Source organism: Lithobates pipiens, unplaced genomic scaffold, assembly GCF_037356315.1.
Source record: "Lithobates pipiens isolate NorthernLeopardFrog02 unplaced genomic scaffold, aLitPip1_a1.2 Scaffold_16, whole genome shotgun sequence".
In the NCBI taxonomy this organism is placed as follows: Eukaryota; Metazoa; Chordata; class Amphibia; order Anura; family Ranidae; genus Lithobates; species Lithobates pipiens.
Window position 1 is genome coordinate 451,537,554 of NW_027507748.1, and position 13,978 is coordinate 451,551,531.

The 13,978-nt window shown below is 42.9% G+C and overlaps 1 protein-coding gene across 2 annotated transcripts in view; it reads right to left on the reverse strand.

Moving 5' to 3' along the window:
- The window catches only part of SLC9A7 (solute carrier family 9 member A7), a 134,735-nt gene that overhangs the window by 71,311 nt on the left and 49,446 nt on the right, over positions 1-13,978 (reverse strand). For both annotated transcript variants that reach the window (XM_077482799.1, XM_077482800.1), the window contains exon 3: positions 5,217-5,294. In XM_077482799.1, coding sequence (XP_077338925.1) covers positions 5,217-5,294 — 78 coding nt within the window. The remainder of the gene's footprint in view (positions 1-5,216; positions 5,295-13,978) is intronic.

Consider the following 13,978-nt stretch of genomic DNA (forward strand, 5'->3'; position numbering starts at 1 on the left):
GCAGCATTTGTTTCAATCCTTGTTCCTTAGGCTTAAAAACATATTCCCAAATTGATGTTTAGCAATAAACTGGCTACCTACCACAGAAGAAGTTTTGCTTGCGATTCCAATGTCTGACCACCTTCTGTTGTCTACTGGAGCTGAAACCAGTGTCATCCTTCCATGGCAATAGTGCATGTTATATATTTCACATACATAGTATCTTACAAAAGTGAGTAAACCCCTCATATTTTTGTAATTATATTATATCTTTTCATGTGACAACACTGAAGAAATTACATTTTGCTACAATGTAAAGTAGTCAAAAGGAACTCCTGTCTATGAAAGAAATGACTGACAGAACTACATCTCGAATGTTTAAACATCAGTACGTCTGAAAGACAGGCTCTTGCAGATCTTAAAAATTGCAAAGATATTAGTTGAGAGGCAGACAAAGGGGCGCTATAGTGGTACTTAATGATAGTGATTACATAATTTAAGCCTTGAGGCAACTTAATAGTTCCTCCATGTACCGTCCCCTTAGATCTGACCCCACTCCAGTTTTCAAGAGAAAACTTAAACATCTCTTGGACACAGTTGTGGAAATGGGAGTACTGACAGAAAAGGTCACAGAGCACCTTTTAGTCGAACATCCAGTTGTCTCTGTGTTCCATCACCTCCCCAAAATACACAAACCTGAGACCTGTAAAAAGGTCCTCCAATAGTAGCAGGTATCGGTTCACAGAGAGATTAGGTGAATGTGTAGACCAGTATTTGCAACCTTTAGTGACAAGAGTGCCAGGCTATATAAAAGACACAGCATCAATCCTAAAGTATATGAAGTCCAATGGGCAGAGCATTTTATGTGTGTTACTTTAGACCAGGGATATGCAATTAGCGGACCTCCAGCTGTTGCACAACTACAAGTCCCTACATACTTAGGCCTCTGGGTGTTATGCTTGTGGCTATCAGAGTCTTGCTATGCCTCATGGGACTTGTAGTTCTGCAACAGCTGGAGGGCTGCTAATTGCATATCCCTGCTTGAGACGTTAAGTCTCTCTATTCATGCATACCACATCATCTTGCTCTAGATGCACTACAATATCACTTGTCAAAATATAGCTTTTATGATCCCCAGCTCAAAGAATTCCTCATTATAGCTGTCACCTATTTATTACAACACAATTACTTCTTTCATGATTCCTTCTATGTATAATGCTGTGGAGCTTCCATGGGAGCAAAATTTTCTCCTTCATTAGCCAACTTGTACATGGGATGGTGGGAAGAATGTTTTTTTCACATCTCAAGATCCATGCACCCCATATCCATTGGTATGGGCGATGCATAGACGACCTGATCTTAATTTGGGAACCACACTGATTCCTCTAACTTCTTTTGTCTCATACCGCAACAATAACAGCCTTAATCTTGGATTCTCTTATGTGAGCAATTAAATCACAATTGATTTTCTAGATATCACACTCAGGGGTGACTCTAGCACTGGCCTTATAAATAGTGGAACCTTCCACAAACCCACTGCCGGAAATTACTTACTTCTGGCCTCCAGCTGCCATCCACCCCATACTATTTGTTCCATCGTGGTGGGTGAGTTTGTTAGAGCTAAGCGCCACTGCTCCACCCCAGAAAGTTTTCAGCTAGAATGTTCTAACATCTCAAGACAATTAAGTGATAGAGGCGATCAGAAGTGGTATATCAATAGAGCCATTTCCATAGCTTCAGAGAAGGACAAGAAAAAAATCTATTGCATACCAGAGAGAAATCCCTTTGCTCTTTAAAATATACACAACACAAAAATCAAAAGAACAAGGACAAGGAGTTCCCTTACCTTTGTCACCACTTTTTCCAGGGAGTTTAATTAGATCAAACAGATTGTCAATAAACATCTTCACCCATTCTTTAGGGTGACAAGGATCTAATAGATGTGCTTTCCAAAGGGTGTCATTTCTCTTGTCGTGCCCTAACTTTAGGTAACTCTTTGGCGCCCAGTCTACATCAAACCACCACTATTTCCAAAACGTGGCTACTAATGGCTTGTATAGTTGTGGTTTGAATACTACAGGTGGTTCACAGGTTACAAACAAGATGGGGTCTGTAGGTTTGTCTTAAGCTGAACCTGTTTGTAAGTCGGAACAGGTATATTTTTTAAGTGTAGCTTCAGCCCAAAAAACTATTTTTTAAGCTTTCTGGATAACATAGGGAAGGGTTAACACCCCATGTAACATTTGTTTTGCAGTCTGTGCCCCTGATCAGAAGATTTCACCTCACTTTCTGTCCCAATGACAATTGGATTTTGAAAATTTTGGGCTGTTGTGGAAACAAGCCTTTGTAATAAAAGCATCAGAGGTACTTTATTCCAATAATAACTGTTATGCCGTGTACACACGATCGGAATTTCGGGCCAGCAAAAGACCAATGAGAGCGTTTCATCGGAAAATGCGACCATGTGTATGCTACATTGGAATTTAGCTGTCCGAATTCCCGCCAGCAAAAATTTGAGCGCATGTTCTCAATTTTCCAGATCGTGTGTATGCAATTCCGACACGCAAAAAATCACGCATGCTCAGAAATCAAGTACGAGACAGAAGCTATTGGCTACTGGGTATTGAACTCCTTTTCTAGTCCCATCATACGTGTTGTAGGTCACCGCGTTCTTGATGGTCGGAATTTGGTGTGACCGTGTGTATGCAAGACAGCTTAAGCGAAATCCCGTCGGAATTCCATCGGGAAAACCATCAGAGCTTTTCCGACCAAAATTCCGATCATGTTTACGCGGCATAACAGAAATGAATTTCCCTTCAGATGTTTGTAACTAGGGACCGTCTGTAGTAGGTATTGTAACAAACATAACAAGAATCACAAGTCTATCACCTCGTACCATAATACGGATTTTATAAAATTACAATTTTATAAACATGTTAATTTTCTGTGACACCAACCTGATATGCAAACTCCATCTCTACATAATTGGCGCATAATATATATATTTTTATTTTTTATTTTATTTGCCATATCTGTTTCAAACTAGCTACGAGTAAGGTAATTGCCAAAACGCATTAGCTTTATTGTTACGCTGATGAAATAAGGATTACAGTTTTGCCAGCTCTTCTTACTACTAAAATAGTTAGAGTGTACAGCTTGTATAACAGTGTACGTTTGCCGTCTCTTCAAAATAACTCAACACACAGCCATTAACGTTGAAACCTCTGGCAACAAAAGTGAGACCCCCCCTAAGTGAAAAATGTCCAAGTTGGGCCGAATTATTCATTTTCCCTCCCTGGTGTCATGTGACTCGTTAGTGTTATAAAGTCTCAGGTGTGAATGGGGAGCAGGTGCGTTAAATATGGTGCATGCGGAATAAACGCCTGTTTTTAAGGCACTGTTAAACAGGTCAATTTGGTTGTCTGCGAGCTGGTGGTAAGTAGTCTTGGGTTTTTTCCTGGGCATTCCCCAGGCTCTGTTACCCGTTTCAGCCTTCCAATGTTGCTTACTGCGATAGCCAGCTATAGAAGAGGGCGGTGGCGAGTTTTTTGTTATTACACATTGGTGTTTGTATTGGTCCAGCAGCGCACCAACACCTTTGCAGCCATTGTGCCACTTGCTGGGTGCTTGGTGTGCGCCTGTACCTTTTAAGAAAGGGTGGGCTCCTCTTCAGTCCATCTGCCCTCATTTATCCGTTAGAATTCATGTGCCTCCACTGTGGGGGACACTCATATTTTAGTGTTAGGACAACAGATATTAGGGTGCCATGACGAGGCTCTGTGGTTTACGCATGCTTTTGCAAATGCATGCAGACTAAACCCCTGTTTTTAAACGCACTGTTAGACAGGTCAATTTGGTTGTCTGCGAGCTGATGGTACGTAGGCTTCAATTTTTTCCTGGGCATTCCCCAGGCTCCGTTACGTGTTAAATATGGTGTTATCGCTCTCACTCACATACTGGCCACTGGAAGTTCAACATGGCACCTCATGGCAAACAACTCTCTGGGGATCTGAAAAAAGGAATTGTTGCTCTACATAAAGATGGCCTAGGCTATAAGAAGATTGCCAAGACATTGAAATGGAGCTGCAGCACAGTGGTTTAACAGGACAGGTTCCACTCAGAACAGGCCTCGTAATGGTCGGCCAAAGTTGAGTACACGTGCTCAGCATCATATCCAGAGGTTGTCTTTGGGAAATAGATGTATGAGTACTTCCAGCATTGCCGCAGAGGTTGATGGGGGGGGTCAGCCAGTAAGTGCTCAGACCATGCGCCACACACTGCATCAAATTGGTCTGCATGGTGTCCCAGAAGGAATCCTGTTCTAAAGCTGATGTGCAAGAAAGCCCGCAAACAGTTTGCTGAAGACAAGCAGACTAAGGACATAGATTACTGGAACCCTGTCCTGTGGTCTGATGAAACCAAGATAAACTTATTTGGTTCAGATGGTGTCAAGCATGCGTGGCGGCAACCAGGTTAGCAGTACTAAGACAAGTGTGTCTTGCCTACAGTCATGCATGGTGGTGGGAGTGTCATGGTCTGGGGCTGCAAGAGTGCTTCTTGCACTGGGGAGCTACAGTTCATTAAGGGAACCATGAATGCCAACATGTACTGTGACATACTGAAGCAGAGCATGATCCCCTCCCAGGGCAGTATTCCAACATAACGACTCCAAACACACCTCCAAGAAGACCACTGCCTTGCTAAAGAAGCTGAGGTTAAAGGTGATGGACTGGCCAAGCATGTCTCCAGACCTAAACCCTACTGAGCATCTGTGGGACAAATGGAAGGTGGAGGAGGGCAAATTTTCCAACAGCCACCAGCTCCGTGATGTCATCATGGAGGACTGGAAAAGGACTCCACTGGCAACCTGTGAAGTTCTGGTGAACTCCATGCCCAAGAGGGTTAAGGCAGTGCTGGGAAATAATGGTGGCCACACAAAATATTGACACTTTGAGCCCAATTTGGACATTTTCAAATAGGGGTGTACTCACTTTTGTTGGCAGCGGTTTAGACATTAATGGCTGTGTTTTGAGTTATTTTGAGAGGGCAGCAAATTTACACTGTTATTCAAGCTGTAAACTCACTACTTTACATTGTAGCAAAGTGTCATTTCCTCAGTGTTGTCACATGAAAAGGTATAATAAAATATTTACTTTTGTGAGATACTGTATATACTTTATAATATTCTGCATTTCAAAAACCGTAAACAAAATGGTGGTGTGGGTTGATTTTCTCACCTTTTTTAGGCTGTATCCTGCATGAAAAATGATCGGAGGCAGTAAAATATTAAAGAAGACTTCTGGGTCGAAAGTCACCTGCAACAAACGATAAAAGGTTTAGTGGGTGAAATCTTAAAACCGTTAAATTATTATTATTATTATTATTTTTTAATCTATCTTTACATATGAATTTTGTGACTTACATAATGTTTAACCTATGCACAGAGGTTTTTTTTTTTTGCTATTCTAAGGCTACTTTCACACTGAGGAGCTTTTTTACAGACGCTACAGTGCTAAAAATAAAGCCTGTAAAGCACCTCTCCTGTGTCTCCAGTGTGAAAGCCCAAGGGCTTTCACACTGGAGCCGTGCACTTGCAGGACGGTACAAAAAGTCCTGCAAGCCGCATCTATGGAGCGCTGTAGGAGTGGTGTATTCACCGCTCCTAAAGCCCCCCCCCCCCATTGAAAACAAAGGGGCAGCGCCGCTATACCGCCGGCATAGCGCCGCTGCAGTGACGCTATGTGGGCGGTTTTCGGCGCTATACCGCCGGCATAGCGCCGCTGCAGTGACGCTATGCGGGCGGTTTTAACCCTTTTTCAGCCGCTAGCGGGGGTTAAACCAGCCCCACGATGGTAAAGCACCGCTAAATATAGCGCCTCTTTACCGCCGACGCCCACAATGCCCCAATATGAAAGTAGCCATAAGAATGAAAACCACACAGTAGCCATAATTTCTACCATTACCTCTGACATTCTCTTCACATACATCAGTACAAGGAAACCTGCTGTCCAGAGATAAAATTGAGGCTTCTTTACTTGCAGTTGTCTCCCCACTATTAGGATTTCTACTTTTCATAAAAGCTCAGTTCTCACAAGTCCGACTCCAAAGTCGCAAAACTTCCTGCAATTTGAATGCAACTTATTACACTCTATGGCATTCATCACGCGGTAAGAAAGTTAAATCAAAAGTGGTGCGGAAACCTTTTGCAGAGTGGAAGCAATTATAACAGTGGCCATTGAAATACAAAATGGTTGACGACTTGTCATGCGACTTCACATCAAGTTCCATGACAAGTCGCACTAGTGAGAATGGAGCCAGGAGTATATTTAACTACAGATAACAGTATACTAATAGTTGTATTTATAGTAAGCCATCAGTGCACTGTAAATGACCAATGATCGATGATCGATTACAATGAAATTGCCTCTTACAGCTACAGGATTTCTTGATTATATTTGTTATTGCTTCCTTTTGTATCTAAAAGCCATTCTTATGACGATCTGGACAGAAAATCTTGCTTGCAACTACAAGGTCATGGTGTTAATTCTTCTTCTGAACCTCTAATGTAGAGGACATACCATTTGTGCAGACTGTGCAGATGAACAAGGGCCGTCTGATGTTTAATCCCATAGTTAACATATTCAGCAGGGACCAGCCAAGATTCGATCTATGGGTAGGCCGATTATACCCAAGTCAAGCCATCAACTGACTTGGGTACAACCAACCTGTTGGATTTTTAACATGCAATTACTGCTGGCGGCTATAGCCTGTGTATTGAACTGTGTTCCGCCAGCCAGGAAGGCTTCCCACTGGTAGAACACAATACCACTGTGGGAGGGATCCCCCCCATCAAAATTGACTGTTGATGGGGGAACCAAGCAACTTTCTTTGCTTCCACCCGTGGTGGAACGAAATAAAATTGAACTAAAACATGCCTTACTTATCTGGCCAGTAGTTAATCGGGGGGAGTCTTGCTAAGGGGCCACTTGGTAACTATCTGCCAGTGTGTAGGAGCACTAAATTGTGCTGTAGAGTAGAGTAATGTGCGCTGCTACAGAAAACAATCAGCCTCTGCCGCGTTTCTAAAGCAGTACAGAATAAACCCTTTAAGTTTTTTTTTGCCATTTTAAATTGAGTATTCTTTTCAAAATTCCATTTATGAAGAGGTGGAAAGGTTAAAGCGTTTTCACCTGTTTTGAACTGGTGATCTGTATTATAGGGCCCCCACACTGAATGAACACACACAAGGGGCACCTTTGGACAGCAACATTGTTAGTCTTGGAGGAAGGGAGTGTTAGATTTACTAGCAGATTTAAATACACTAATAAATTGAAGCCAAACTCCAGCTCACACTTTAGGAACAGTTCTGTTTCTTTTCAGATAAAAGGTTTTAAATAAATAAAACCTGATCATCGTAAGCACCCATCAGTGGTAAAAGGTTTTTCTCATGCCTTTAACTACATTTGCATAAGAGCTTGTTCTGTTGAAAAAAAAAAAAAAAATGTAATTAATGGCTGGATCACCAGTTGAAAAGAGGAAGGAAAGCCTAAAAATGAAAAATTAATGCAGCCATCACATATAAGAATTAGTAAGCTGCAATAAAAAAAATAAAAATAAAAAAAAGTTTGCTCTTGTATTTAATAAGCAAACTAGCTGCCCAATATGACTTCATTAAAGTACAAGTCAATGCGATCCAGGGTACACAGGATCTTCAGCGAAGGTCTATTTCCAGTCACATTACTGAAAGCCTTATGGGCAAAACAGGAAAATTCAGTGAAGGCCTTTGAGGCAATTCTATAAAGTGCAGTGAAGCCAGAGAATGTTTCTGACAATAATAGATGAACTCAAAGTAGAAAATGACTGTCATTTGAAATCTATTTGTCTCAATATAGATGATAAATGCAATTAGTGTCATTCTAAGACAGAAAGTACAAAGTCTGATGTATCTCATCATAAAAGTATAACCCCATTCTAGAGTCAAGCAGTATGGTTCTGCCTTTGATAGTTTGTATTCCTTGAGATTAGAGCGCTTTTGTATATAATAGGGCATCTGTCTATAGACGCACATGTCACAATGTCTGATAGGTGGATTTTGACAGATGCCTAATAGCAGAAAAATAAAAACAGGATTTATAGTATGGAATAAGCACATCTGCTTTTATTATTAATGTAAATGATATAAGACAGCATTCACCACCTACAATATCATATGCTGTATTTAATACAACTGATAAGGATAGCTTACCCCAGCCATATGTAGTCTCGTGCTACTCGTACAGTTGTGCATCTTGAAAAGGTGAAGTTTTATCAGCTTTTTTGCCTTCCCTGGTTCCCCATTTCCTCTCATCAACATACTAATGACATTTTTATAGCTGGTTGCCATGAGGGCACTGGTTTGTGCTTCCTCCTGAGCCCAGTCCTTGCGTCTATTAGACACAGAGCAGTGGCTCAGCACTGCCCCCTCATGGGCTCACTGGCTGTGATTGACAGCAGTGAGAGCCAGTGGCTCCCACTGCTGGTCTCTCAGCCAATGGAGGAGAGAGAGACCTGGGACAGCCAAGGCTCCCATGCACATTGCTGGATGGAGAGAGTGGGGGGGGTCCAGGTGTGCTGTTGGGGTGAGCAGCAAATAGAAGTTTTTTTACCTTAATGCATAGAATACATGAAGGTGAAAAAACCTTCAGTCTTCATAACCACCTTAACTAAAACCAATTAACTCATGTTAGACACTGTGACATCATTTCCTCACTATGAAGTGCAGGTGTTCTGACAAGAAAAGTCCCCCGTGAGATAATTCCCGCCCTGTACTGTGCAGGCGCCTGTGCAGTACAGAGGACAAAGAAGCCACCAAAAGTCTCCGAACATGAACAGCTGTTAATCAGCTGTACACGACGCCTGCACAATTAAAACTACATTGTGCCACATGCTCCAGATGCTCGTGCAACTCTGCAAGGGGCAGGTGTATTATTCACTGAACCCTGCAAGGGGCGGGTGTATTATTCACTGAACTCTGCAAGGCGCAGATCACTACAGAAGAGGCCGTATTTTACAATGATGGACAGAGCTGATAAGTTAGGGGTGTTTTTCTCAATATACTACGCGTCTTTGCGGACGTGTTAACACAACTGAAGGGTTGGTTTTGCAATGTTGATGGAGCGGGTTTGCAGGACCTAGTTAACTACCTAACACAAGCAATTTGCCCCTTACGCGCTTCTCAATAATACATCCGCCCCTTTGAGAATTCCACCCCCATCGTATGAGCTCTGCCCATCATGCACAGGCGCCGTGTACAGCTGAACAGCTGTTCATGTTCGGAGATTTTCAGCAGCTCCACTTAGCTCCGTACTGCGCAAGCACAGTACAGGGTGGGCATTATCTGACAGGGGACCTTTCTTGGCACAACACAGGCAGATCATGGCTGGTGGGAGGGGTCAGCAGGGTGCTGTACATAGCTTCCTGAAAACATCACACTCTGTCTCAGTACGCCTCTCAATGCTAGTGCAAGCAGTAATCGGGCTCATGGGAGGAGTTATACAAATATCAAAAAGCATTCGTGGGTAGATGTCAGGCTAAAGAAGTGATTATTCCTAAGACCCCTTTCACACTGAGGCAGTTTTCAGGCATTTTAGTGCTAGAAATAGCCTCCAAAAAGCTCCTGAAAGCTGCCTCCAATTCTTTGCAAATACACCCAGGTAGCGCCCAAAAAGCGCCACTAAAGCACCGCAAAAACGACCGATGCTTTAGCGGCACTTTGTTACTCTGGCAAGCCTCTACGCACCCAATAGCCATCAAGACCTTTTTTATCAACAAGACCCTAGACTGACTGCTCGAGTTTGAGAGGCCAACTAAGACTGGGAGCGATTTTAACACCCCATTGATCCCCTCTGAGGACACATCAGGATGTTAGTCGATACCTCCTGGCCCGCAGAAACTAATCTCTCGATCTCTACACAAGGCTCAACTATTAGATGCTTTGCATCTCCCTCACCCCTCTGAAAAAGATTACACTTTCTACTCCTCGCCTCACAAACAATACTCTAGGATTGGCTATTTCCTAATACCTCACGCTACACTACATGCAGTCCAAGACTCCTCGATCGGACCCATCACATGGTCGGATCAGGCCCCGATCCTACGGTCCTATGCACTGACTGATAGCCTCACCTCCAGGACAAGAACTTGGAGGTTGAACTCCTACAAGAAGAGGAAGTGCTCAAAGACATTACCAGAGAACTTGACTGTTACTTTCAGACTAATGACACACTAGATAGCGAACCCGACACTGTGTGGGAAAAGACTAGGAGTGCTCATTTAACACAGGTCACGCATTAACAAACAACGCACGTCGCAGCTGACCATTGTTAAACTAAATTTGGTGGAAGACTGAAAAAATAAAATAAAAAATAAAAATAAAAAAAAAAAACCCAACAGACCCCGACACCTTCTTTAGAGGCAGAACTCCTGATTTAACAAAAAATAAAAAATAAAAATGAAAAAATAAAACACCCCACACACTCACTGACCTGTTGCATTTCAAAGCCAAAAGCAGCAATACAGGTTTGCTGTGAGATATCCTACGAATCCAGTAACAAATGCGGTAAGCTTCTGGCCAAATCCCTGAGAGAACAGATGCTTGCAAACTATATACCACACAAGGTCACCCTCAGGACAGAGTTACACTACCCATCCACATAGCGAAGGAATTTCAAGGGTTCTATGCATCTCTTTATAACCTTCAGAGGGACTCTCCCTCACAGAACCAAGCGGCGGACTACTTAGCCAACTCTCAAAATGCCAAAATAACCCGCTCAGGTTAGTAATCTACTGCATGAACCCATCACGTTAGAGGAGATTTAAAGCACGATAGGAACCACTAACCTAGGGAAAGCTCCAGGCCCAGATGGTCTTACCATTCAATACTACAAGACCCTGCTGCTATCGCTCGGTAAATTCATGCACAAATTTTTTTAAGGCCCTAGGATCCAATACAACCCACGTGACACTCAGCACACATAGCAGTGATTCCCAAGGAAGGCAAAGATCCCACCTCCTGCGTAAGTTACAGGCCGATCTCGTTGCGCAACACTGACCTCAAAATATTTACAAAACTCCTGGCCCCCAGAATTCAACATCTACCAACTTCGATCAAGTTGGCTTTGTACCTCCTCGTTAGGCCAGGGACAATACAATCCAAGTACTGAACCTGCTGCATTTTGTCGCTAGGAACTGTACACCCTGTGTGTTCTTGATTGAGTACAGAAGCAGAAAAGGCCTATGACAAGGTGAATTGGAAATTCAGGTCTTCTGTCCTAAGATATACGGGGTTTAGCAGCACCATGTTTAACTAAACTTTACTCTGATCCTTTGCCTCGAGTCAGAGCCAACCGAGTCCTGTCAGAACCCTTCACGATCACGAATGGGATGCGACAGGGATGTCCCCTGTCGACGCTCCTTTTTCGTCCTGTCACTGGAGCCATTCCTGTGTACCCTACGCTTGAACCCGGACATAACGGCAATACTCAGCAGAAGGTCTCTGTGTATGCGGATGACATGCTGTTCCTCGCTCACAAACCCCAAATCTCCGAATCTTCTCTGCCAATTTCAAAAATACAGAGACGTCGAACTTGAAGATTAACATCACCAAATCCTAAGCGATGGCAACCCACCTAACTAGACTTATCGACTGGAATCGCCACCAGGCTACTAAACTATGGCCCCCACCTGGAACAGTCCCAGTGCACCATACAGCTAGAGAGCACCTCGGTGTCACCAATCGCAAAACAAGATATGAAAAACCACCCTTTGGTGGGTCTATGTGGATTTGCTCATCCCGTTTCACCCAATCCTCTCTTACGTCTATTCCCCACTTCACCCAATACTTGGAAACCCACTATTCTCCCCAGGATCTCAGGATCCTGCCTTTCGCTCCTGAGGAATTCTGGTTGCGTCAAGCATCCCACTTCCTCACTCGCAGTAGGTGGCCATCTCTGAGCTCACAAACCTGGACGGTTTGTTTCGATTGGACCACTGGAGGGCCCTTCAAAATAACCAAGTCTTTACTTCCCCCGGACAGCTTCTGCCAAACTCTTAGCACTTTCGAGTCTTATTGTTCAGAGCAGGGCACTCTGCTTCACGCTATATCGGCCACTTACCAATTGCTGATAACGCCACCAGATGGCTACCAACTGAGCTGTCTCAGTACATGGGAGAAAGATCTACAGCGTATACTTACCCCACATCAAAGACATAATATTCTCCACTTCACCTATAAAAACTCCATATGTACGAGGATACAGGAAACCGATTTTAAAATCATCCCCAGATGGTACAATACTCTCCCAAAACTACAAAAGTTCTTCCCCCTCATCCTTGGACCGTTGCTGGAGGTGTCACGAGGACCAAGGAACAATTTTCCACATCTTCTGGTCCTGTCCCAGGCTGGAGAAGATCTGGAACATAATTCAGCATGCTGCCCAAAAGTTTGCCAAACGACCCAGCCTTCTTCCTGCTCCACACCTCCAAAATTCCAAGCAAAAAAAAAAAAAAAATCAATAATCCGCCATCTCCTCGACCAAGGTGTGCATTCCTCTATGGTGGAAATCCACACAACCTCCATCCATAGGCATGTGGTTCAAAAAAAGTGTAGGACATCAGTAAAAATGGAGAATCTTACCCTCACAGCCCACCATCAACGTGAACGCTACACTAAGACGTGGACATTTTGGAACAAGTTTGTCTTCTCTAATAAGAGACATGTCCTCTTTGAAAGAAAGGCTGTAGACTAATGCAACCCTAGTATTGACATGGTTGACGTTAGTGGCCTGCTGATGCTGCCCATCTTTCCTTACTGCTTGTACTGTAACCTGGGAGAAGCGCATTCGTTGCCCTCCCCCGGGTCCACCCCCATCTTCCCTTGCCAACCCCCCCCCCCCATCACCATTTCAAGGATTCTCTGTTCTAATTCTATTGTATATACTCTACAGATCTATATCTTTACACGGTTCTACAATATTTGGAAAAGTTGGGGCGGGGGTCCACAGAACCACACATTGCAGCGCACTAAATACCGGTGAAATAGACATTTCATTCTCAGACCCTTCAACAGGAGGACGTTACATGTGAATAACTTAGGATGTGCATGACATGCTATGCTTACTTGTAGATAACAACTCTGTTTATGACATGGGATGCTTTCCTTTATCCTATACCACTGTAGCTCTTTAATGTAAATGGATGATGCTGTGTTTCGTGCATTTTTGCCTCTTTAAATAGAAGATTTTGGAGAAAAAAAAATGAAATCTTATGAAATCTCAGCATGAGTGTGGATACAAGATATGAAATTATATATTAGCGATGCTAAGAAGACTAACAGCAGGAAATCTGTTTTTGCTCTCTTTTGCATTGTAAAGGAAAACTATTTTTACCTTTTGAAAAAAAAAAAAAAATATATTTTTTTTTTATATGCCAATTTGTGTTGATGGCTTGATGTACCTCATTTAAGTCTCATGGGCATTTCAGTCACATTTTTTGAGACACGAGATGTTCTTAGACTCTGATACTCTGTTCCCTATATAGCTTAACATCAGTGGACACAAGTGGTGTGTTCTTACCTATAAACCCATTCGCCAAGGCTGCAGGAGGGTCTAATTTAATTATTGAAAGCTCAGTGTGGTAAAAGGCATCCTGTGCTGAGACAAACATGATGGCATTGCTAGCCTGTTTGTGGGAACTCTAGTCCCCTGGATGTGTCAGGTCTGAATACATACTGGGTCATTGGCCAAGAATAAACATTTCGATGAAATAGGGAGGGGGGGGAGGAAAAAAAAAAAAAAAAAGTCAGAACTCCTGATCAGTTTATTTACAATTAGAATATTTACTGAAGAAAACAAAATGGCAGCCCACTGATCTCTACAACTGAGCCCATAAAGATGAAAAAAAAAAAAAAGTGTTGGACAAGGGAGGTCTTAAGGCAAGGACTTTAGCGGTTTTTTTTTCTAGT